This window comes from Accipiter gentilis, chromosome 28 (genome assembly GCF_929443795.1).
Source record: "Accipiter gentilis chromosome 28, bAccGen1.1, whole genome shotgun sequence".
NCBI lineage: Eukaryota > Metazoa > Chordata > Aves > Accipitriformes > Accipitridae > Astur > Astur gentilis.
In genome coordinates this window covers 17,894,514-17,916,192 of record NC_064907.1, presented here as the reverse complement: position 1 = coordinate 17,916,192, position 21,679 = coordinate 17,894,514, and the positions used below count along the sequence as shown (strand labels likewise).

The window sequence follows — 21,679 nt, the reverse complement described above, 5'->3', positions numbered from 1 at the left end:
AGAGGTTTTTCCCCAGGGAGGGGAATCCCAGCGGGAGCCTGCTGCACCCCGAGCTGCGCCAGCATCCACGCAGCCGCCCGGCTGGTTTTCCAGGGGAGCATTTCCCTGTCCCCCAGGTATATAAATACATATGTGAAAAACCACCAATTAAGCTCACAAATAAAGATCCTCTCAAAGGTAACAGGCACCCCGGGGCACAGCCGGCTTTTGGGAGCCGGGTTTGACCTTGGTGTCTGCAGGGCCTGAAGCTGGTCCCTTCCCCGGTGCAGCCCCCGCAGCCGGATCCAGACCTGCCCTGGGTGCAAGGCAGGGCAGAGCGCCCAGCCTTGGAGCCCAGCCCTAACTGGTGCCGCAGCAGTGGCATCGCCACACTTCCGTGCCTCAGTTTCCCCACCAGGAAAGGGCAGATTTTTAAAGGCAGGTGGGAAGCACAGGGAGGAGCTGCAGAGGGGTGCTGGCACCCCGACAACGGCCGTGACCGGGATGGGGGGGCCGGGGTGCCCTGGACCACTGTTGGGGATGCACGGCCAAGGGGAAGGTGGCCCAGGGAGGCGATGCCAGGTCTGCCGGAGAGGACTCGGAGCTCCGCTCTTGTTCTGGGAAGAGGAAGCAGCTTCTATTTTCTCCCGAACATCTTGCAGGGATCCACGCCCGCCGCAGAGCCCTGGCCCTGGTTCAGCAACACGCCTGAGCGGGTGCTTGAAGTTAAGCGCACATGTAAACCCAGGTGAGGTGTGCCGGGGAGGGGATTTTGCAGCGGCTGAGGCTAAACCCCGCTGAATCAACACGTCAGGGTGGTGCCAACATATCTGACTGCCTTGGCATGACCCAACAGTGCTCTCACCTCCACCCAAACCCCCAGCTCCTGCAGCCCTGCCCTCCCTGCCCTCTCGCACCCCAATATTGTGGTGGGGTACTCTGCGTTCCCCACGCTGCGCTCATACCCCACCTGAGCACCTCAAAACCACCCCCTCCAAAACCAAAGAGAAGATCCGAAGCGTGACGCAAAGGGTCTTTCCCTCCCATCCCTTGCTGCTTCAAAAACAACTATTTTGGTGGGCAGGGGCAAAAAAAAAAAAAAAAAGCAAGCTCCGGACCTCACCACGACCCTTGTGTGGCGTGACCCTTTTAAGATCCGCCGTTGCCCTTTTAAGAACAGTCATTGCCCTTTTAAGACCCGCCGTTGCCCTTTTAAGACCCGCCGTCGCCCTTTTAAGAACAGTCATTGCCCTTTTAAGACCCGCCATTGCCCTTTTAAGACCCGTCGCTTCCCTTTTAAGAGCGGCCGGACGGTTGGTGGGATCCGCGGGGTTGTGCCGGCGCATGCGCAGAGCCGCCGGCTGCACCATTCAAGTTGTTCCATTCGTTTCCTGCCGCCCCCGCGGGGGGTCCGGAGGGGGGGGTCCGGGGATTTTTTGGGGGGGATCTGGGGGACACACACCCCCCACACGACAGCACGAACCCACCCACCCGAGGCTGGCCGGCACGGCCTTGGGTTGCAGGCCCACTGGCATCATGGTGTCCTGGATGCTCAGCCGGGTGATCGTGTGAGTTGGGGGCCAAGGTTGGGGGGGGGGGGTCCCGGTGCACCCCGAGGGTGCTCGGTGGAAGGAGGGGGGGGGGGGCTGCAGGGCGGGAGTGCCCCCGTGGGGAGGGGGTTGGCAAACGGGGGGTGCCTGTGGGAGTTGCGCTGAGCCCCCCCCCCCCACCCTGGGGTCCCTGTTTAACGGGCAGCCCCCCCACCCACCCCAGGGTGCCGTGGGGTGTTTAGAGGAGTTGCCCCAGGCAGGAATTGGGGAGGGGGGGCCGGTGGTGGGTGAGCTGGGATGTGCTTGTATGGGGGCAACCAGGGCCCCCCTGGAGATGGGTCAGTGTCCTGGTCCCCGAGCTGATGACACCCCCCCCCCAACCCGGCCCGGGGGAGGGCGAGGGTGGCCTGGGGTCCCTGTGGCACCTGGAGGGTCCCTGTGTCCAGCACTGACCCCCCCCCCCCCAGGCCCTCTTGCTCCCTTGGCTCGCACACCGTGGCCAGCTGGGCTTGGTGGCCGGTGGCCAAGCGTGCCCTTCGTGGGGAGAAGGAGGCCCTGGAGTGCGGGGGTGGGCAGCAAGGAGGGGTGGGGGCACCCACGGCCCCGTTTCCCCAGGTTGGGTTAATGTAGGAGGTGGTCGTGGGGGGAGCCTGACCGAAGGCAAGGCGTGATGCCACGCTGCAGGCAGGCGATTTCCCTGCCCGTACCCCGCAACCGGGCCGGCATCGGCTGAGTCACCGGGCCAGGAGGTACGTGTTTGGGGACGGCACCTCGCCCACGTGCTGCGGGGACGACGAGGTCCTGCGTGCCGGGAGGGAGGTTGGCACCGGCATCGAGCATCACGCTCCGGTAGGGCTGATCCTGCCTTCAGAAGGAGCTGAGCTTCTCCTGGTCGGGCTCGGCTGGCTGTCACCTGCACCAAACCTGCGCCGTGCCTCCTGCCACCGCCTCGACAGGTCGGGCCGGTCCCCACAGAGGTGGATGAGTTCGTGGGAGCAACGTCGTGCTCACAGCCGGCTCTCTGAGCCGGTGCCGTCCCCTTTTCCCAGCGGCTCTGGGGCCGGCATGGTGCTGGAAGGGCTTAAGGCCAAGCTGCGGCGTTGGGGCAGGCGGCTCTGCTGCTCCCTGCTGCTGCTGCTCTATGTGAGGTGGCCCGCATGCCTCACCCCCCCTCTGCGTTACAGGCTGGTCTTCGGGATGCTGTACCCTGCCTACGCTTCCTACAAGGCTGTGAAGACCAAAAACATCCGGGAATATGTGAGTAGGGTGCCTGGGCAGCTCTTTCCCAGGCTCTAGCCCTGGACTGACAGGCTCGCCCGCTCCCCGCAGGTCCGCTGGATGATGTACTGGATCGTCTTTGCGCTCTTCATGGCCACGGAGACCTTCACCGACCTGCTCATCTCCTGGTGAGGCTGGTGTGCGGGCACCGCTGCGGGGTGAGCGGGAGTGGGTTTGTTGGGTTCCCTGTGCCGTGGGGACCCCATTTTCTCCCCCTCTCCGGCAGGTTTCCCTTCTACTATGAGATTAAGATGGCCTTCGTCATCTGGCTCCTCTCCCCCTACACCCGGGGGGCCAGCCTGCTCTACCGCAAATTTGTGCACCCCACGCTGTCCCGCAAGGAGAAGGTAAAAGCTGCTTGGTTCTGGGGGGGGGTGGGGGGGTGGTTCCCATGCGCCCTGGGGGGGGCTCAGCCCACTGAGAAGGACCCTGGGCTCCCGGCACTGGGCTGGCGATGCCCTGGGACCCTGGTGCTGTGCCCACCCAGCACCGCCGCTGTTGTCTCGGTAGGAGATCGACACGTACATCATCCAGGCCAAGGAGCGCAGCTACGAGACGGTGGTGCGTTTCGGCAAGAGGGGCCTCAACCTGGCAGCCACGGCTGCGGTCCAGGCGGCTGCCAAGGTACTGGGAATGGGGTGGGCTGCTCCACTTCCCTGAGGACGCTTCGTTCCCAGGGATCCCGGGAGGAAATTGCCACCCCAGCATGGGTGGCCTCGGTGGTGCGGGTGTCAGGAGAGGGGTCTTTGGGTGCAGAGCCTTGCCCGGTGGGATTAATTGCTCTCTTGGTGCCTGGCCCCACGTTCAGGTGCCACGGTGCTTTGGGGTTTGCCCTGTGGGGCTCACTTCCATCCTTTCTGTGTTGTGTCCTCCCCCCCCTCCGCCAACCCTGCAGAGCCAGGGCGCGCTGGCCGGGCGGCTCCGCAGCTTCAGCATGCAGGACCTGCGCTCCGTCCCTGACGAGACCCCCGTCCACTACCAGGACCCCCTGTACCTGGAGGAACAGGAGAACCGCAGCCAGCTGCTGGGTGAGCTGGGTTGGGGGGGAATCGCAGTGGTGGGGGGCTCGAGCGAGGCCCGTGCTGGAAGCTGTCGTGTGCCCCCCCCTGTCCCCAGCCTACAGCATGCCCTTGGCCGGCCGGCAGTATGAGAGCGAGATGGAGGATGAGGAGGTCTGGTCGGACTCTCAGGTCTCGCCCCAGCCTTCACCCCGTGGCCGAGATCCCAAGCCCTTATCCCGCAGCCAGAGCCTGCGTGCAGCAAAGAAGAAAATACCGGGAAAAGAGGTACCGTGGCAGGGAACGCGGTGGCGTGGGGCTGGGGCGAGGGGGACCTAATCCATCCCTCCTCCTGCCCAGGGCTCTTCCCGGCCCTTGCGCAGCCGGACCAGGAAGAAAGCGGCTCCGTCGGAGCAGGACAGCTAATGGTCCCCAGGGAAGCTCTCTTGTCAGGAGTCTTAACACGAGTTTGCTGCTGCCAACACCAGGAGGGAGCCACGGTTTGTGCCTCCCCGGCTCCGGGGAGGGGGGCTCCCCCCTGCATTACATTATAAATACTTTCTCTGACCTCTACGCCTGCCCGGCTGCACTGCACACCTCCCGGCTGCCTCACGGAGGGGAGGGCAGCTCGACACCCCCATGCTGGTCCCAGTCGTGCCCTCCTCCCAGACCCCGCTGGTGCGGGTCGGCGCCGGCGCCTCTCGCATGGGGTCCGGCTCTCCCCTCCCCTCCTCCCACCTCATGAACACTATGGGCTCTGCTGGGGCCCCCCTTCTCCTGCTGCTACACTGCCTTACTCCCCACATTCCCCTCTCGCCTGGGATCCAGCGAGGGGACGTGCCTTTGTCCCATCTGTCCTCTGAAGCCAAAGACCCAGCCTCTGACCAGGGACCCCCCCCACAGCTGCAGGCTGACACCCCTATACTTGAAACCAGGGCACCGGTGCCCGACCATACCCTGCTTGAAACCACACGGCTTTTAACGTTCTCCCCTCGCAGACGGGGGTTTTGTACGTGGAAAAATAAATGTTATTTCAGACTTTCAGAAACGGGAGTTGTCCCCTTTGGCTAAATGCTGTCCCCTTCCCCAGGAGCTGGGGCTGTGTGGGACTCTGGGGTGCGTGGGGCTGTGGGAAGGTGTCGTGCTCGGTCTCCACGGGCCAGAGCAGGACTGAGGGTGCAGGGAGGTGGGTGCTGGGGTGCAGGGATGCATTTCAGCCCTTCCTTGCAGTAGCCGTGTCCCTCGCGGTGCGGCAGCAGCAGCCGTGGCCCCGCTGGGACACCCGGGACCCCGGCACGCAGCCAGGGCTGCAGGCAGACGTTCCCCATCCTGGCCGACAGCCCTGGCTTTGTCCTGATGGCCCTGGCGGTGGCCAGCTGCCTTCTCCCTACCCGGGACTCCCCCATCTCACCCCGGGGGGTCTCAGCTGCCTTTGCTCCTTCCCCTGGGGACTTGTCCCCTGCCCAAGCGGAGGACGTGGGGCACAAAGCTTCTCTGGGGCAGGCAGGGTGGCACGAGGTGACAACGCTGCTCGTGTTGCCTCTCCTGCCCCCGGGAGCCCTCCTGTCCCCTGGTGCCCTGCTCTCTGGCATCAATCCCCTCGCTCCCAATCCTTCCTGCCCTCACCCCTCAGGCCAGTTTTATTTTTAGCCCCCGGCTGCTTTCTGCCTTTGGGGGTCTTCTCAGGGCAGGGAGAGCGTCTGCCCCTGCCTGCAACCCCCCCCCCCCCCCCCTGCTTGCCCCAGGGGCGGCATCCGTCCCAATGCAGAACTGGGCAGGGGGGCAGCCCGGGGCGGGCAGGGGTGTTGGGGCAGATTAGGTGGAGGTGGCTGGATTAGCGATGTAAAACTGTCTCAGAGACGATTACTTAAAGCGGCGGAGAAGGAAGGCTGGGTGGGGACAGCGCAAGGGCCAGGGGGCTGCCCGTAATCCCCCTAAAGCCGCTTAGGGAGCGCGGTTCCTCCAAGGATACAGCCCAGGGAGGCTGCTGGGGCTGCCTGCCTGCCCTGGATACTGGCGCTGGGGTGCCGAGCTGGGTAGCGGGGTTCCTCCACGATGGCCCCAGGGCTGGCTGGGAAGGGGCTAGGGCTGTGCTGTGAGTGAGACGGCAGCAGCGTTGGAGCCTGAGCATCGTCTTTCCCCGGGGTGGGAGGTCAGTGGGGACTGCTCTGTTTCCCAGCTTGGGGAAACTGAGGCACAAGCACCGCCGACTTCTAAGATAGAGCTGGGAAGGGAACCAGAAGTCCTGGTGCCCGACCCTTGTTTTGGCAAGCGTCCTGCGTATTCCCCAGGGAGAGAAACCCAAGGAGGGGACACAAAAGCTGCCCCCGGGGTGGTGCAACCTGTCCCCTCGGGGCCGAGTCGGCCCCCTCCGGTGCCAGCGCTGATCCCAGCTGTGTCAGCTCGCGGGCTTGTGCCAGGCTGCAGTCAGCAAAGCCGTAATCTCCCTCGCCTGGCAGCTCCCCAGCCCAGCAATTAAGTGGCTGACCTGAGCTCGCCCGGCCGCCGCGATGGTCCTCTCTGGGGAGGGGGTGCCAGGTTGTGCTGGCACCGGGTGGGGGGGCTGAATCTCGGCTGGCACCGCTGCGGGGTCCCCACCGGAGCGGGACGAAGCGTATCCCTGCGGCGCACGGGGCTCGCAGGACGTCACGTAAGCCGTGTGGCTCGTGTTCCCCCGTAAGTAGCCCAGAAAACCAACCGTATCCTGGGCTGAATCCAAAGAAACGTGGCCAGCAGGTCGAGGGAAGCGGTTCTGTCCCTTCGCTCCGCTCTGGTGAGAGCTGGTGGCGGGGGGGGGGGACACACCAGGTGATGCAGGGTTGTCCCCTCTCCCAATGACACAGGCCAACATCTGATGCTCCAGGGAAGCAGGACACTAAACCCTGGGCAGCTGGTGCCCCTGGGACAGGCACTGCCCGTTCCTGGAGGGCAGCAGCCCGGAGACGGCATGAGCCGGTGCCTTGGCACCGCCAAAGGTCAGTGCCCAGGGGCTGCTGCGGTGGCGGGGGGGTGGCTGGTTTTCCTCCCTCCCCGGGGAGCGCTGGGTCACAGGGTGGCGGGGGCCGTTACTCATTAACAGGATCTGCCCGCCGGACCTCTCTGGGGATCCGCTGGTTGCTTTGGGTGCCGACCCCGGTGCCCAAGCGTTCCCACCCCTCCGTATCCTCATGCATCCCCCCCGTGCTGCTGCCGGGGCCGGGTACCGGCTGAGCCCCCCGAAACCCGTGTTGGTGCCACCGAACGACCCGGCCACACTCGCACAGCCCCTCCCCCCCCCCTCTCTCCCTGCCCCTTTCCCACCTCATTTTACCTTTACTGCAGCCAACCTGGGGGCTGCTGCCCTTCTGGAAGGTGGGGAGGGGATGCTGGGGCTGCCCTCGCCCCCCACCCCCTTGCTGCCAAGCCAGCTGTTTTGGGAGGTCCCTGCCAGAGCAGCACCCACCCGCAGGTTGGCACCTCCACAACGGGGGTCCGGGTGCCCCCAGCCCCTGGTCCCCGCTGGGCTCCCAGCCTGAGTCAGCTGTTCCAAGCAGGAGCCATGTGAGGCCGCACACACATGGCTCCCCGTGCGGCACCGCGTTGTATTTTTAGCAGACGGTATCAAAAGCATAATTATGTCTGTTGTTTAAATGCAGTCTCTTTTTCTGGCAGCCCCCGGGAGCTTTCAGCTGCCTCCCGCCGCAGAGGGCAAGGAGGCGTGATGCGGAGCTGCAGGCAGCGTGCTGCCCGCGGGCAGGGGGCTCGGCCAGGCAGGGGCTAAAAAAAGCCCCCCCCCCCCCCCCATCACCGCTGGGCAGGTAAGATCTTACCCCCACACCCCCATAACCCACAGCATCCCCCCCCCCTCCATCACGTCCTCAAAACACATACCTGCCCCCGCCGGGGGCTGCCCATCACCCCACTGGTGAGGAAGAAGATGGCAAGGAAGATGATGGCGGGTGGGAAGAGCGGTGGCAGGAGGGGCCGGGGAAGGGGCGTTCGAGGTGACGGGAGTGTGGGAGGACACGGCTGAAGGAATGCTGCATCCCCACTCCCCCCCGCCCCCCCTGCAGCTGCCTGTCCCCCCGGGGACCCGTCTGTCCCCAGCCAGCCCTGTTTGCAGCCTGGCCCTGCCCGCGCTGGCACCGAGGACGATTCCAGCTCCGTCTCCCAAGGGCTGGAACCGCGTCCCTGCCGTGACACCAGAGGTTTTTCCCTGAGGATTTTGGGGACCCCGCAGCGACACCGAGGGGAAACTGAGGCACCGCCTTGCTCCGGCAGGAGAAGCTGGGCAGGGGATCGTCCGTCGTTCGTGACTTTTCCCCGCACCGGGAGCCTTGATACCCCATCGCCTGCCCGGTACCAGTCTACCCATCACCATGGCTGGCCGGTGGTGGGGCATCCCGGGAGCACGGCGGGGACAGAAGAGGGGTCCGGGCTGAGGGCAGGAGACCCCGGTTGTTCCCAGGTAGGTGCTGTTGGGACCCCGTGTTGAGCTGGGCAGCAGGCAGCTGCCTGCCCTGCCTGTTCTGCGTGCAGGTGGCAGAGGGCTGCCCGTGTCCCTGGCTGCCGTCCTAAGCCTTTGGCCCCGGGGGCGAGCTTTTAATTACATCAAGGTATTTGGAGCTGGTTGCTGGCACTGGGCTGGCTAAACAGGAGTCCCGAGTGGGTGAGGGGGAGCCGAGGGGGTGGCACACGACGGGCACCGTTCCCCCCCCCCCCCCCCGCCACCGCGTTGGGGCTCGCCGGGACGCCTCGTCCTGCCTACCCCAGGGATGGGAAGAAGGGATGAGGGAAAAGGAGCATCCGTCGTGGTCCGTCGTCCGTCGCCGAGCCCCGCAGCCCCGCTGAGCGTCCCCCCCACCGCGTGCGGGGCTGGCACGAAGCCGCTGGCACTGGGGACGCCGGCGAAGGTGGGTTGGCTGCGGGCAGCTACGATGTCCCCCGGTCCCTTCCGACGAAGACAACCCGCCTCCATCTCCTTGCCCCATCCCAGCCTTCAAGTTGAGGGTGCGCAGTACCCGAAAGCCACCCCGGGGAAGGGGTGACCCGTGCTGCCCTCCCCTTGGCGGGGGAGTGGGTGGGTAGGAAGGGCAGGGGGTGTCGGGATGCAGCCCCCCAGCCTGGGAGAAGCAGCTCGTCTCTCTCCAGCAGCGAAGCAAGCGGGATTAGCGATGCTTACTCACCTCCCCGGAGGGAAAGCGGGAGATTAGGGCCGAGAGCAGCGTCCGACCCTGCGGCAGCGGGACCGTACCGGTGGGGCGGCTGCCCAGGCCACGCCGTACCGGCAGCCAGGGCTGGAGGGGAGCGCAGGCTGCCAGAGCAGTTGGGCTGTGGCCCTAATTCCCAGAAAGCTGCTCGTGTGGGAGTGAGTGTCCTCCCGTGCCCTCCGCTCCGCCGCAGCCTCCAGACTCCTGAAGGTTTGACGTGGGGGTTTTTTTGCTTTTTTTTTTTTTTTGAAATTTTTTTTTTTTTTTTTTTTTTTTAAGCACCGGGTGCAGATTAGCGAAAGCTCTCGCGGCCATCGCACCCGGTGCTGGGCAAGGGGGGGGTGGGTGGAAACTGGGCTGCCTTCCACTGCCTGCGCCCTCATCTTCCTCACCTGCGCCACAGTGGAGGCAGGTAGGTGCGTGCTGGGCTCGGTGCTGGGGCTGGGAGGAGGAGGATGGAGGAGGAGGAGGAGGAGGAGGAAGAAAGGCTGTGTGGATGTGGAAGGGGGCTCTGGGCAAGCCGGAGAGGGGGCATGTCGAGTCCATGTTGCATGAAAAAAAGGCTGGATTTCAGGCTGCTTTCCCAGCCAGAGGTGGCTTGTGGGTCTGGGGGCTGCGGAGCCCTTCCCCGGGGTCCCTGGAACCAGCCCAGGCAGGGCAGGGGACATGGGCACCGGCGCAGGGCTGGCAGGCTCCTCGCCCAGAGCATCAGCGCAGAGAGGGGCTGTTGGGGTACCACTGAGCCTTTTTCACCGGGACCCCCGTCCGTCCCCCTCCCCACTACCGGAGCATCCCGGGAGCCCCCTGCCCCGCACGGCCACGCATCCCCCCGTGGTGCCAGGGGACACGGCGGGGACAGTGGTCCCTCCAGCCCACGTCCTTGCAGTGTCTCTCCCGGTTCTCCGGCATCGAGCGGGACAGGGATGCCAAGTTTTCTAATTCGGGCGCTTCCGGCCTCCCGCCGCGTCTTTCTGGCCAGCGCTTGGCTCGTGGGTGTTCGCAGTCCCTCTGCTCGCCCTCTGATTTAAGGGGAAAAACCAGGGAGATTGGAGCTCTGGGGCCGGCTGTGCCAAGCCACCAAGGCAGAGCCCCCCCTCGGGGCTGGGGGGGGTTCTCTCCCAGCAAAGCCTGAGCTGGCAAATCTCAAACCCAGCCCGGACCCCCCTGGATTGCCCTGGGGGACCCTCCACGGGTCGTGCTGGGACAGGCAGAGAGCAGGGGGACTCCGGCCGGAGCCGCTGAGCCGTGGGAGGCAGGCACGGAGCCCGCTCCTGGGAACGGGGTGGGATGGTGGCCAAGCCCCAGAAAAACTTGCCAGCCGTGTGGCTACCCTGCGAGGGCTGCGCTGGCCCCCCGGGGAGGCTTTGTGAGGTCTTTGGGCTCCCCGGCACGGGAGGAACAGCCCCGCCATGGCCGGGAGCCAAGGGCAGCCGGGTGAGCGGGGCGTGGGGAGGGCGCAGCACCCAGAGATGCTGCCCCAGTGCAGGGTGGGAAATTCCCTCCTGTCCCTCTGGCATCCCCCTCCCCCCCCGCTCCCTGCTTTTTTCCCTGCCTCAGCAAGGGCTGCTGGTCACCCTCTCCTCGGGGCTTGCTAGCATCGGGGTGGCACGTCCATCCCTCTCCCCTCCTCGGTTGCTCCCTCGGCACTGCCGCGACGGTCCCGATGGCCGTGGGCACCCGCTGACCCATCCGGCCGTGCCAGGATGCTGCAGACCCTTCCCCGGGCTCCCTCCCGGCTGCCAGCTTTCCCCCACCTAGCCCTGCCGGAGCCATCATCCGCAGGGAGCGGAGGGAGGGAATGGGAAGAGAGTTTGTCTTTCAGCACCTTCTCATCGCAGGAAGGCATGGGCTCACCCACGCCCCGAGCTCTGTCTGGGTCCCCTCCCTGTTCCCTGGCACCCAGTGGGTGCAGCGAGCAGCAACCGGGTGCCACGGCCCCCCCACCCCTCCAAACCCTCCCCTCCGTGGCAGGCGGGGCTCGAGGGGATCCCGCTATGGGTTCCCCTACGCTGCAGGCTGGATGGGGACAGACGGATGCCCGCCGGCATCGCAAAGGGACCCTGGTGGCACCCAGCACCCCGTGCCCCGGCCGGCAAGGGTTAACCGTGGCTCCTCGCTCCCAGCGGGGCCAGACCACACGGCAGCTGCTGAGCTGTAACGAAGAAGCCCGTGGTCTGATGTTAATCACGCTGTTCGGCTCACGCGGGCCGTGGCCTGCCTTCACCCCATCGCCCCCCAACCCCGTCAACCCCCAAGTGCCATGCTGTGCCGGAACCGTGCCGAGCCGTGCCGGGGGAGGCTGTGCGGAGCGGCTGCGGTTTATGTAAGGCGTGCGGGGTGTCCCTGGGACACAAGCGCTTGTACGTTACATAAATCCGCCTGGTGCTGCTGGCACCAGTTCTCCCACCCCCCCCCCCTTCCCTGCCAGCACCCCAGTACCTCACTGGGTGCCCAGAAATGGGGCACCCACCTGGGGGACACGCTTGACCCCCTCCCCTGGGAACGCTGCCCCGTGCACCCGGCTGGAGCATCGACCCCTGCCATGGGAATGGGCAATGGGGTGCTGGGAGCTGGTGGGTTTGGGGGTGGTGTGTCTTGCTGCTGGGAGGTACTGGTGCTGGGGGGGGGGGGGGGTGCATGTACGTGGGGGGGGATGCTGTGTGGGCACCGGCAGGGTGATGGGTCCCGGCTTTCGCGCAGTGGGCCGGGGGGGGCTCGGCTGGGGGGGTGTGCAAGCCCGGTGGGCTGCAGGGCAGGGGTTTGAGGGTCCCCAGGTAGTCCTCAGCCCTCGGCACCGTGGGGATGCTATCACAGCAGCCTCGTGTTCCGTGTTAGCCCCTCGGCACCCCTTGGATCGCATCCTGCCCGGCTGTGGCGGGCTCTGCAGCCAGGTGGGGAGGCAGAGGAGCTCTGCCTTCATCCCAGGCAGCCGGAGGAAGGATGGCGGCAGCGGGACAAGGCTCAGCCGCGAGGCGGGACGACCTTGGACTGTAGCACGGGCGAAGTGGCAGCGTGGGTTGAGGCCAGATCCTTACCATTTGGGCAAAACCGAAGGGGTCGTGAGCTCCTGGGACCTCCCCAGCCTGCGGGGTGGCCGCGTGCTCCGTGCCAGGCATGCCACCGCCAGCCCTCCCCGGCATTGGGGCTGGGGCGTTTGGCCCATCCCGGTATTTCTCCCATTCCAGTTTCGCCCGGAGCGGGCGGCCGGCGTCTTTCATCGGTGACGGGGCGGCTCGGCCGCGTTGCCGAACAAAGGGCGCTTTCTTCGTACGGGGCAGAACACACCTGCCCGCCTTGGCACGGCCGCCCGCTGCCTGCGCCGGTGCCCCCGGGGCTGGGTGGCACTGCCAGCACCGTGCCGGTTCCTGGGCGTCAGCAGCCCCGGCAGCCCTCCCGCCTGCCCAGTCGCTGTGGGAGCCGGCGGAGGCTGCACGTTCGCAAGGAGCAGAGCCGCCACCGCCGCCTCGTCTTGCCGTCCATCGCCCCAAGATGCTCAAGGCTGCCTAGAGCCGGGGGGAAGGTCCCGCTCGCCGCTGCCGTCGCTCCCTTGGGTGCCCCGATTCCGCCCCCCTCCCCGCTATCCCTCCTCCCTGGCACACCGGGAGCCTCCGCTCGTAGGACGATAGGCAGGAGGAGCACAGAGCCTCCCAGGCCAATGGATCAAAAACTTCAGCTCCAGCATTCGGAGAAGAACGTCCCCAGGGCTGCCCGGGTGGCTTTCTGCCTCCTCCAGATCCCGGAGCCAGACCCCTTCAGCCTGTGGGTCTAGGTATTCCAATCTGTCCGGCTTCGCCTCTCCGGGACCCGGTGCAGCCGGCGGAGACACCGGCTCGTCCTCGCCACCGTAGGGAAGGCGGTGGGGTCCCCGATGGACTCTTCAGGTAGCTGGCTGTGCTGTGGGACGGCGGGGATGCTCGCCAAGCTGCCGGACCGGCTTTTTGTGCTCTGGATGGGATAAAGGGCAGGGAACAACGTTGCACCGGCGAGCCTGGGGGAGCTGGGGGGGGATGGCATGTGGTGGGGCAGCCTTGGGGCACTGGGAGGGAGATGCTCTGGGAGCATCTTCCCAGTACGGGGCTGGATGGGAGAGCCCGGCAGAGTCCCATGCTGTGGAGGGACAGGGTGGGTGTGCTTGGGGTGCCCCTGCTTGGGCAGAGGACTTTGAGCCTCCCTGGGCAGATGATGTGACGGGGTGAGGCAGCTCTGGGGATGCAGGCTCCTCCTGTCCCATGCTCCGGTCCCCGTCCCCATCCTGGCTGCCTGCCCGGCCATCGAGGTGGCTCGGTCCCATCCCGGAGCAGGGCTGCAATTTTGCAGGGACCCATGCCTGTCCCCCTCGGCTTCTCTGGCTGTCGGGCGGGGAGGGCAGGAGGGCAAGGGGTGGCGTTTGCTCCGCCGGGAAGGGATGCAGTCGCGGGCTGCTGCAAGGACTGGCTCTGAACCCCGCGCCTGTGTGTGGCCTGGGTCCTGGAGGAGCGTTAATCCAGCAAATCCCCCCAGGCATTTCTACCAGGAGGGGCCTCTGGGAGCTGGGAGCTCCCCCCTTGCTGCAAGCCCTCCTGGGAAGCGCAACCCAGCCCTGACCGGAGGCGAATACCTGCGCAGGGCAAGGTCTCCCCACGCTGGGTGCCAGCGGCCGGGCACGGGGCCAGGCTGGGTGCGGAGGGACGGGGTGGGCACGAGGTGCGTCCCGGCCGCCAACCCCGCCGGGCTGGGTGCAGGAGGGACGGGACGGGGTGGGGACCCACGCTCCAGCCACGTGCCCTCCCGGATCGTGCATCCCTCCGGATGCCGCGGGGCATGGGAGACCGGGATCCCCTCGCCATGCCAGGGAACCTCCTATCTAGCACGGGTGGATGGAACTGGGGGGGTTGAAAACACCCACGCCCCAAGCACCGACCCCCACCGTCCCCGTGCCTCAATTTCCCCCCACTGCAACCCCTGCACGGCTGCCCTGGCAGGGTTCGGTGCGGTGTGGCATGCCCCGCTGATGCCCCGCTCCCTGCCCGCAGGGTCCGGCCAGCCCGGGACGCCGCTGAGCACCACATGAGTGGCAGAGCAGGATGGCCAGCGAAGCGAGGATGGGGGAGACCCCGCCGAGGTGGAGGAGAGCCCAGGAGGCAGCGCAGGACGCCCGGGGAATGGAGAGCAGCGGGATGGTCTTGCCCCGAAGTGCCGCTGCTGAACTGGGACTTCCAGGCTGCCCGGAACCCGGCAAGCTGAGCTATGGAACGGAGAAGGGGTGTTCCTGGAGGGGCTCCGAGGGATGCTTGGGGCCAGGTCGGGAGCTTGCCGGTGGCCAGCTGGGCTGCCCCTACCCGCCGGCCCCACCGTGCCTGCGGGACGCCTTGTGCCGCCCCAAGGATGGAGCTGAGCTCCCGCCGCTGCTGCCCCCCAGGAACGGGCAGCCCAAGGCGGGCTGGGCCGAGCCCTGCAAGGAGCACCCGGGGCCACGGTGGGCTGAAGCCGTGCTGGCCCCCCTGGCCCTCTACAGCCACGCTTACCACCGCTACCCCTTGCCCTTCCCGGGACCGGAGACCCAGCACCCCGGCACCACCGGCAAACCCCGTGCCACTGTAGGAGATGGGGCCGGTGACCCCCCAGCTTTCCGCCACTGCCCCTTCCTCTTGTCCTCGCTGCTGCCCACCGGACCCCCAGCCGACCCCCCGTTTGGTGGCGGGGGGCCGGAGGGACCAGGGGCGATGGGAGACGGGCGCTTCGCCGGCGTGGACTGGCGCCTGGGCTCCTACGTGCCCGCCTGGGGCCAGCCGCTCTACCTGGGGCTCCCGCCAAGGTGCAAGGCGGCTCCGACCCCCTTCGACGACTGCTCCGGCTCAGGGAACAAGGTAGGTAACCCTGGACGGCCGTGCCGGTTCCCGGCTCCGATGGCGGCACAGCTCTGGTTCCCACGGCCTGGCTCCGGAACGGGGATGCTTGGAGCTCAGCTCTCCGGTGTGCCCAGGCTCCCCTGGGTGACGATGGGCTCCAGCCTCAGCTGAACCCGGCTGGGAGCGGCGGGTTGCGAAAGGCGATGCTGGCACCCGCACCCAGGGCAGGGCTGGGCTGCACCCGGCGTCGGCGGTCCCCGAGCGGGCTGTAGCCCCCCAACTCGCTCCTGCAGCTTGGCGGAGGGGTCCCAGCCCCCCCGAAGGATGGGGCAATGCAACCCTTGAGGGGGGATGATGCTCTCCTGGCCGGGGCAGCCCCGTGGCGTGATGCAAGCCCCCGGGCTGAGTCACGGCGGCGGGAGCCGTGGCACGGAGGCGGCGAGAGGCAGAGCTGCCAGCTCGTGGGTGCGCCCGTCGCACCCCGTGCCGCTGCGGCTCCCCATTCCTTTCCCACGCGGGCAGGGGTGACACGGGCACCCCACGGACTTGGCTATCTGGGACTGGAAAGCACCGGGCAGCTGCCCAGCTTGGGAGGGTGGCGGTGGGAAACTGAGGCAGGGCCAGGGGATGCTCCCCATCACCACCTCCCAATGATGTGGGTGATGGAGGCAGGGACGGGCACCCACATCTGGGGTGACACCAGCCTTGACAACCCCTCTGCTCCCCTCCAGGAGTTTTACCCGAAGAAGGAGCCTGGCTTCCATCCCCCGGCCAAGGACCAAGCGCCACCACAGCTGCTGGGCAAGGGGCAGGACAGAGACGGGGAAGGGGAACCGGTGGTGCCGGAGCTGCCGGGAGCCCCGTGGAGGGATGGCCGAGCAGGGGCCAGCTCGGTGATGCCCGCTCCCCATGCCCGCACGCCTCCCCCCAGCACCAGCCACCCCCTCTTCCTCCTGCAGCCCGGCGCAGCGGGGGGCTGCGGGGGTCCCTGGGTGGGCACGCGGCCCCACGCCGCTGATTTCCCCCCAGAACCGGGGCCAGGACGGCCCTCTGAACCCAAAGATGAGCGCCTGGCATACCAAAGCCTCCAGCCCGGCTCGCCGCTGGGACCAGAGGAGCCCGACCCATCGCCTCCGCTTACGGACAGGCAATACCCGATGGCCCTTGCCAAGCCGGAGCCGCCCCCGGCTTGCCTCTGCACCACGCCGGGCTGCGATGGGTGCCCGGGGGTGGGCTGCGGGGTGCTCGGTCCTTTCGAGCCCACCCTGGGCAACTCTGGGGGCCGTTTTCCATGCCCACCCACCAACCACACCAAGCTAAAGAAGACCTGGCTGACACGGCACTCGGAGCAGTTGCTGCCGCGCTGCAAGGCTCCCCGGCGGGATGGTGGCCCGGAGCCGGCCGGTGAGGGCAAACGCTCGGCCAAGCGCCCGCACGGCATAGCCGACGGACCCCGGGCTGCCGGCGAGGGTGCCGGGGCAGCCAAACGGGGCGCCAAGGCCACCGAGCACGTGGCCGCGGCATGTCTGGGTGATGGCACGGAAAGCGGAGGGGACCCGGAGGAGAAGAGGATGGAGCTGGGAGAGGGAGGTAAGGTGTTGGGGGGGTGCACCGTGGGGCAGGGGAGAGGGCGGTGGCAGCACCAGATCCCTGGGGAAGTTTGGCATCCCGGTTCCCAGCGCCCGCAACACGAGGTGGGAACACGTGAAGGCTGGGAAACCTGCTGTGCTTGGCTTTTTCCCAGTACGGCTGGGGCTGGCAGTGACTCCCAGGGCAGGGGTGTATAGAAATGCCCCTCTGGGGCAGCGTGGCACCCTCGGGTGTGATGCCCGGGGTGGGTGGCAAGCGTCATCGCTGGGTCAGAGCCTTCCTTGGCGAGGTGCCGGTGTCTCAGCCCTGACCTCTGCAGATCTCCAGCCCTACTTTCCAGCCCTACTTTCTGGCCCAGTTTCCAGCCCCTGCCATGGCGTGCCAGTCCCTCCCGGCTGGTGTGTCCCCATGCACGGTGTCCCAAAGCACCTCCCGTCTCCCCCAGACTCGCCGAGCCATGCTGGCCCGGAGCTGCGGGAGCCGTGGTGCCTGCAGACTGTGCCCTGCACCGACCTGCCCGAGCGCATCCCCCGGTGCTGTGCCTGTGCCGCCCGGGCCACGGGGCACCCCAAGGGCGAGGAGGAGGAGGAGGAGGATTCCCCCGAGAGCACCTGCAGACTGCTGCATTTCCGTAGGTGAGCCTGGGGCTCCTGGGGAGCTCGCAGACCTGGCCAGGGTGGGGGGCTCCCAGCAGCCCATGTCGAGATGCATGGAGCATCCTCTCCCATCACTCTGCTTTGGAGCATCCCTTTCCGTCACCCCACTTTAGAGCATCCTCTCCCATCACCCCACTTTAGAGCATTCTCTCCCCCATCACCCCAGTTTAGAGCATCCTCTCCCATCACCCTGCTTTGGAGCATCCTCTCCCATCACTCTGCTTTGGAGCATCCCTTCCCGTCACCCCACTTTAGAGCATCCTCTCCCATCTCCCCAGTTTAGAGCATCCTCTCCCATCACCCTGCTTTGGAGCATCTTCTCCCATCACCCTGCTTTGGAGCATCCTCTCCTGTCACGCTACTTTAGAGCATCCTCTCCCATCACCCCACTTTAGAGCATTCTCTCCCCCATCACCCCAGTTTAGAGCATCCTCTCCCATCACCCTGCCTTGGAGCATCCTCTCCTATCACCCTGCTTTGGAGCATCCTCTCCCATCACTCTGCCTTGGAGCATCCCTTCCCGTCACCCCACTTTAGAGCATCCTCTCCCATCTCCCCAGTTTAGAGCATCCTCTCCCATCACCCTGCTTTGGAGCATCCTCTCCTGTCACCCCACTTTGGAGCATCCTCTCCCGTCTCCCTGGTTTAGAGCATCCTCTCCTGTCTCCCCGCTTTGGAGCATCCCCTCCAGTCCCTTCTCTCCCCCAGGTTTGCTTTCGGGGACGGCGGAGAGCTGAGTGTCGATGGCTTCTGCACCTTGGGGGAGGCGGAGGGGGACACGCTGCAGCTGGAGGCACCCGGCCCCGAGCGAGGGAACAGGAGCGCAGGCAGCAGCCTCTGCCTGGCCAAATACTTGCTGGGGGTCCTGGGGGACCCCTTCTGCGAGGCCGTCCGCAGGGACAGGGACGCGTGGCTGGGAGCCCCCGGCAGGCCTGAGGGTAAGTGGGGGCCGGGGTGTTGGGGGGGGGTGACACTGGGGGCACAGGGGAGGCTGAGAGCCGTGTTTCCCGCAGGGGTGACAGCCTGGAAGCGGGGAGAAGGAGCCCCCCAGCTCTGCGACGCCTGCCAGCGTGGCTTCTTCAACTCCCACTGGAGCTGCGCCAGATGTGGCTTCCAGCTGTGCCCCGACTGCCACCGCAGCAGGCGGGAGGCTGACGGCCACGGTACGGGGATGGGTGGCGGGTGGGGGGGGGGACTTGCAAAGGGGGTGTCAGCCCCATGGGGACTTGGCGGGGACAAACCCACCCTCTCTCCGATGCAGAGGGTCCGGCACGGCCACCTGAGTGCATCCCTGGGCAAGACCACCACGTCGCATCCCTCGTCGCCACGCAGTTCGTCCCCACTCGTGGTGAGTGTCCCCCCAAGCTTGGGACGCCCCCCCCCCCCCCCCCCCGTGCCGTCTGCTGCCCGGGACTGACCCGCATGTCCCCATTTGTCCCCAGTCCTGACCCGGCTCTGGACACAGCTGCACGAAGTTCGGGTCAAGTTTGGCATCGAGTCACGTTGTCCCTGCGGGGAGGGGGCTGCGGAGCAGAGCCCGGCGGAGCCCCCGGGGAGCAGGCAGGTATGGGGGGGGGAAAAGGGGGTGCAGGTGCACCCCAACCCCTGCAATAGGGTGCCTGTGGGGTGGGGGTGGGGGGTTGTGCATGTTGTTGGGGAGGGGACCCACCCTGGGGAGGGGGGGGATGTGGCTCCCCCCAGGATGTCTGCATGGACTGGGGTGTTTCAGGAGCTGATGGGGGCTGCGGTGCCCGTCCCCCCACCCAGCAGCGATGGCCAAACCAACACCTCCCGACCCATCAAGGAAGGTAGGGCTGGCTGGTGCCCCCCCCCCCCCCCCCCCGCTGTGGGGACAGCCCTTCTCCGGGGGGGTCGGGGATGCTGCATCGCATCCCTTATGGGGTGCTGGGTGGGGGGGGGGGGGGAGAGGTGAACGAGGGCACGGGCAGCCCTGACCCCTTTCTCCCCAAAGCAGAGAGTCCCGAGGGGGGCCCACCATCACCAGGGCAGCCACCCCCCCGGGGGGCCGTGCAGACCTCCACCCTCTGCGACCTCCTCGCCTCCACCGCCGTCAAGCTGTGCCTGGGGCAGGATGGGGTCCGCATGGCCTTCGCCCCCGTCTCGCCCGCCTTGCCCAGCGTGAGTCCTGGGGTGGGCTGACACCCACCCCCCCCCCCCCTTTGATAGGGCTGTGGGGTGGCCAGGGTGGGCTGATGGGGATCCCCCCCCTGCATCTTGCATCCCCTCCCCGTTCCCAGGACAACCGCCTGACCAGCATCCTGGACAGCATCATCGCCCGTGTGGTGGAGAGAAAGATCCAGGAGAGGCAAGCGGGGGGCGAGTTGAGCCCCCCAAGCCCCCCTGGTCCTCCCGGCCCCCCCGTCTCCCACTGCATCCTGGCACCCAGCGGGCTGCTCTGGCTGCACGACCCTGGCCACGCCAGCAACTACAAACTCTTCCAGGAGCACTGGCGGAGGGGCCAGGTGAGGACCCCCCATCCTTCCCTGGGGATGCACGGTGGCACCGCGGACCCCCCCCCCCCCCCCCCCCCCCCCCCCCCAACCCCGGCCCTGCTGAGCCCCAGCTGCCCCGGCAGCCCGTTCTTGTTTCAGGGCTACAGAAGAGGCTGGAGGGGCGGCTGTGGGGGCCGGAATCCTTCCGTACAGCTCGGGGGGAGCAGGCGGTGGAGGCGGTGAACCTGCGGGTACCACCGGACCGCGTCAAGATGAGCAGCCAGGAGTTTTGGGACGGCTTCGCCGCCAGTGCGGGTAAGCGTGCTATGAGCTTGTGGGGTCTCAAGTGTGATTTTGGGGTGGGGGGGGTGAGCCAGCCAGAGCATCCTTCTCTCCCCGGGTGGTGTCCGACGGCATGACGCCCACATCCCCGTGTGCGATGCCGTGCTCCCTCCCGCAGCATCCTCGGAACCGGAGCAGGGCCGTGGGGACCTGCTGAAGCTGGAGAGTGGCTTTGGGGACATGGAGGTGTGCCGGTAGGTGACAGCAGAAGCTTCACCAGGGTGGGTTCCCCCCTCCCTGGCAGCCTGGTACCCCCTCCTCTTGCCCGGTTGGGTGCCAGCCCCCCGCAGCCGCGGGATGCGTCCCGGTGTGGGATGCAGTGATCAGGGCTGGGGGCACCGTGGCAGCTTTGCCAGCACCGGTAGCCGGTGTGCCGGCCTCAAACACCGCGCCTGTGCCGCAGGGCCACCAACCTGAGTGCCAGCCTGCCGCTGCCGGAGTACTGCGGGCCCACCGGCCACCTCAACCTGGCTGCCTACCTGCGGGGCCAGCGAGGCCGGCGCTGGTTGCGCCCGCGTGTCTGCGTGGCTTACGGTGAGTGCCACCCGGCAGGACCGTGGTGCCCGGGGTGGGGGAGTGAGCTGGGTTCCCCCCACCCATGACGATGCTCGCCTCTCGCCCACCCCCCCGCTCCCGCTTCCAGGCGTGCATCCCCAGGATCGGACCATTGGGACCAAAAACCTGACGGTGGAGGCGACCGACTCCATCAGCATCCTGGTGCACGCCGCGGCGTGGCTGCCCGAGCGGCTGACGGCACGGCAGGGTAAGGTGGGAGCGCGGAGGGGGTCCCCCCACCCTGACCCCCCCCTGAGCAATCCTTTACCCACAGACCTGCTCCTGCAAGCCGACGACGATGGCATGGATGCGCTGCTGAAGGAGCGGCTTTGGGATGCCAGCAGCCGGCCCGGTGCCCTGTGGCACATCTTCCGTGCCGAGGATGCTGACCGCATCCAGGATTTCTTGAAGAAGGTGGGTGCCATCCCCCCCCCAGAGCAGCCCCAGCCCCCCCTGACCCCCAGCTCTGCTCACCCCCGGCTCTCCACAGACGTGCGAGGACCAAGGGCAGGAGGGGGCGGCCACGGCGGAGCCCCCCACCCGCTACCTGGACCTCTCGCTGCGGAGGCGGCTGCGCGAGGAGTGCGGGGTGAACTGCTGGACCCTCCTCCAGTTCCTGGGGGACGCGGTGCTGGTCCCTGCTGGAGCTCCCCACCAGGTAGGCAGCTCTGCAACCCCCCACCCCCCCCACCTCTTTGGGGTGCAGCTGTGCCAAAGCCCCCTGGGGAAACTGAGGCACGGCTGAGCCCCGGCCCCTGATGCCGCCGTGCCCCGGGGCAGGTGCAGACCCTCACCGCTACCATCAGCGTGGAGCAGCGGTTCCTTTCGCCGGAGAATGCCACCCACCTCTGGGACCACAGCACCGCTGCGCCCCAACTTCGTGCCCAGGTGAGTGGGTGGCGATCTGGGGGCTGTAGAGGGAGTCCCGGTTTGGGGGTGCACGGTGCTGACCCCCCACTCTTTCCACCCTTGCAGTTGGACGGCATCATCTTCTCCGCTGTGCGGGAGGCCGTGGGAGTCCTGCGGGGCTGCAAGTGAGACGGCCGCGGCACGGATGCTCGAACAAAGCCAGCGCTGCCGGCCACGGCCACGGCCACGGCCGAGATGCCGCGGGGAGCCGGAGCTGGGCACCTCTCGCTTGGTGCTTTGCTCCACGATCACCCGGAGATGCTCAGGGTGGGAGCCGGGCAGCCGGGGAATAAAGCATCTGCAGCGTGCCGGGGCTGCCGGCACCACCAGCACCTGCCTCGGCGTCTCCCTC

At 67.2% G+C, this 21,679-nt stretch overlaps 2 protein-coding genes across 8 annotated transcripts; both read left to right on the top strand.

The window, feature by feature from the left end:
• The first annotated feature begins 1,432 nt into the window (after nucleotides 1-1,432).
• On the top strand, nucleotides 1,433-4,853 carry REEP4 (receptor accessory protein 4). Its single transcript, XM_049830663.1, has 8 exons — nucleotides 1,433-1,547; nucleotides 2,714-2,786; nucleotides 2,859-2,935; nucleotides 3,034-3,154; nucleotides 3,318-3,431; nucleotides 3,703-3,835; nucleotides 3,924-4,093; nucleotides 4,166-4,853. The coding sequence occupies exons 1-8, from the start codon at nucleotides 1,516-1,518 to the stop codon at nucleotides 4,229-4,231; spliced, it is 786 nt and encodes a 261-aa protein (XP_049686620.1). The 5' UTR covers nucleotides 1,433-1,515; the 3' UTR covers nucleotides 4,232-4,853.
• A 3,056-nt stretch (nucleotides 4,854-7,909) lies between these two features.
• HR (HR lysine demethylase and nuclear receptor corepressor) lies at nucleotides 7,910-21,637 on the top strand. 7 transcript variants are annotated; one of them, XM_049830604.1, is made up of 20 exons: nucleotides 7,910-8,252; nucleotides 8,558-8,697; nucleotides 14,007-14,840; nucleotides 15,554-16,412; nucleotides 16,858-17,047; nucleotides 17,777-18,006; nucleotides 18,082-18,231; nucleotides 18,330-18,416; nucleotides 18,511-18,632; nucleotides 18,798-18,876; nucleotides 19,041-19,207; nucleotides 19,327-19,551; nucleotides 19,665-19,836; nucleotides 19,982-20,057; nucleotides 20,267-20,397; nucleotides 20,507-20,626; nucleotides 20,693-20,832; nucleotides 20,909-21,076; nucleotides 21,199-21,306; nucleotides 21,394-21,637. In XM_049830604.1, exons 3-20 carry the CDS (start codon nucleotides 14,058-14,060, stop codon nucleotides 21,454-21,456), a joined length of 3,870 nt encoding a protein of 1,289 aa, XP_049686561.1. In that variant the 5' UTR covers nucleotides 7,910-8,252; nucleotides 8,558-8,697; nucleotides 14,007-14,057; the 3' UTR covers nucleotides 21,457-21,637. The 7 variants fall into 7 exon arrangements, with proteins under 7 accessions (XP_049686561.1, XP_049686566.1, XP_049686560.1 ...); XM_049830609.1 differs by lacking the exon at nucleotides 8,558-8,697 and having other exon boundaries at nucleotides 19,044-19,207; XM_049830603.1 differs by lacking the exon at nucleotides 8,558-8,697.
• The last annotated feature ends 42 nt before the right edge of the window (nucleotides 21,638-21,679 follow it).

What these genes read in the sequence shown, in the direction of transcription:
- REEP4 (XM_049830663.1), top strand. Translation starts at nt 1,516, where the DNA reads ATGGTGTCCTGGATGCTCAGCCGGGTGATCGT. An exon ending in ATGCTCAGCCGGGTGATCGT is followed by an intron (nt 1,548 to 2,713) that starts GTGAGTTGGGGG and finishes TCTGCGTTACAG; the next exon opens with GCTGGTCTTCGGGATGCTGT. An exon ending in AGAAAATACCGGGAAAAGAG is followed by an intron (nt 4,094 to 4,165) that starts GTACCGTGGCAG and finishes CCTCCTGCCCAG; the next exon opens with GGCTCTTCCCGGCCCTTGCG.
- HR (XM_049830603.1), top strand. Translation starts at nt 14,058, where the DNA reads ATGGCCAGCGAAGCGAGGATGGGGGAGACCCCGCCGAGGTGGAGGAGA. An exon ending in GCGGCTGACGGCACGGCAGG is followed by an intron (nt 20,627 to 20,692) that starts GTAAGGTGGGAG and finishes CTTTACCCACAG; the next exon opens with ACCTGCTCCTGCAAGCCGAC. An exon ending in CGCCCCAACTTCGTGCCCAG is followed by an intron (nt 21,307 to 21,393) that starts GTGAGTGGGTGG and finishes CCACCCTTGCAG; the next exon opens with TTGGACGGCATCATCTTCTC.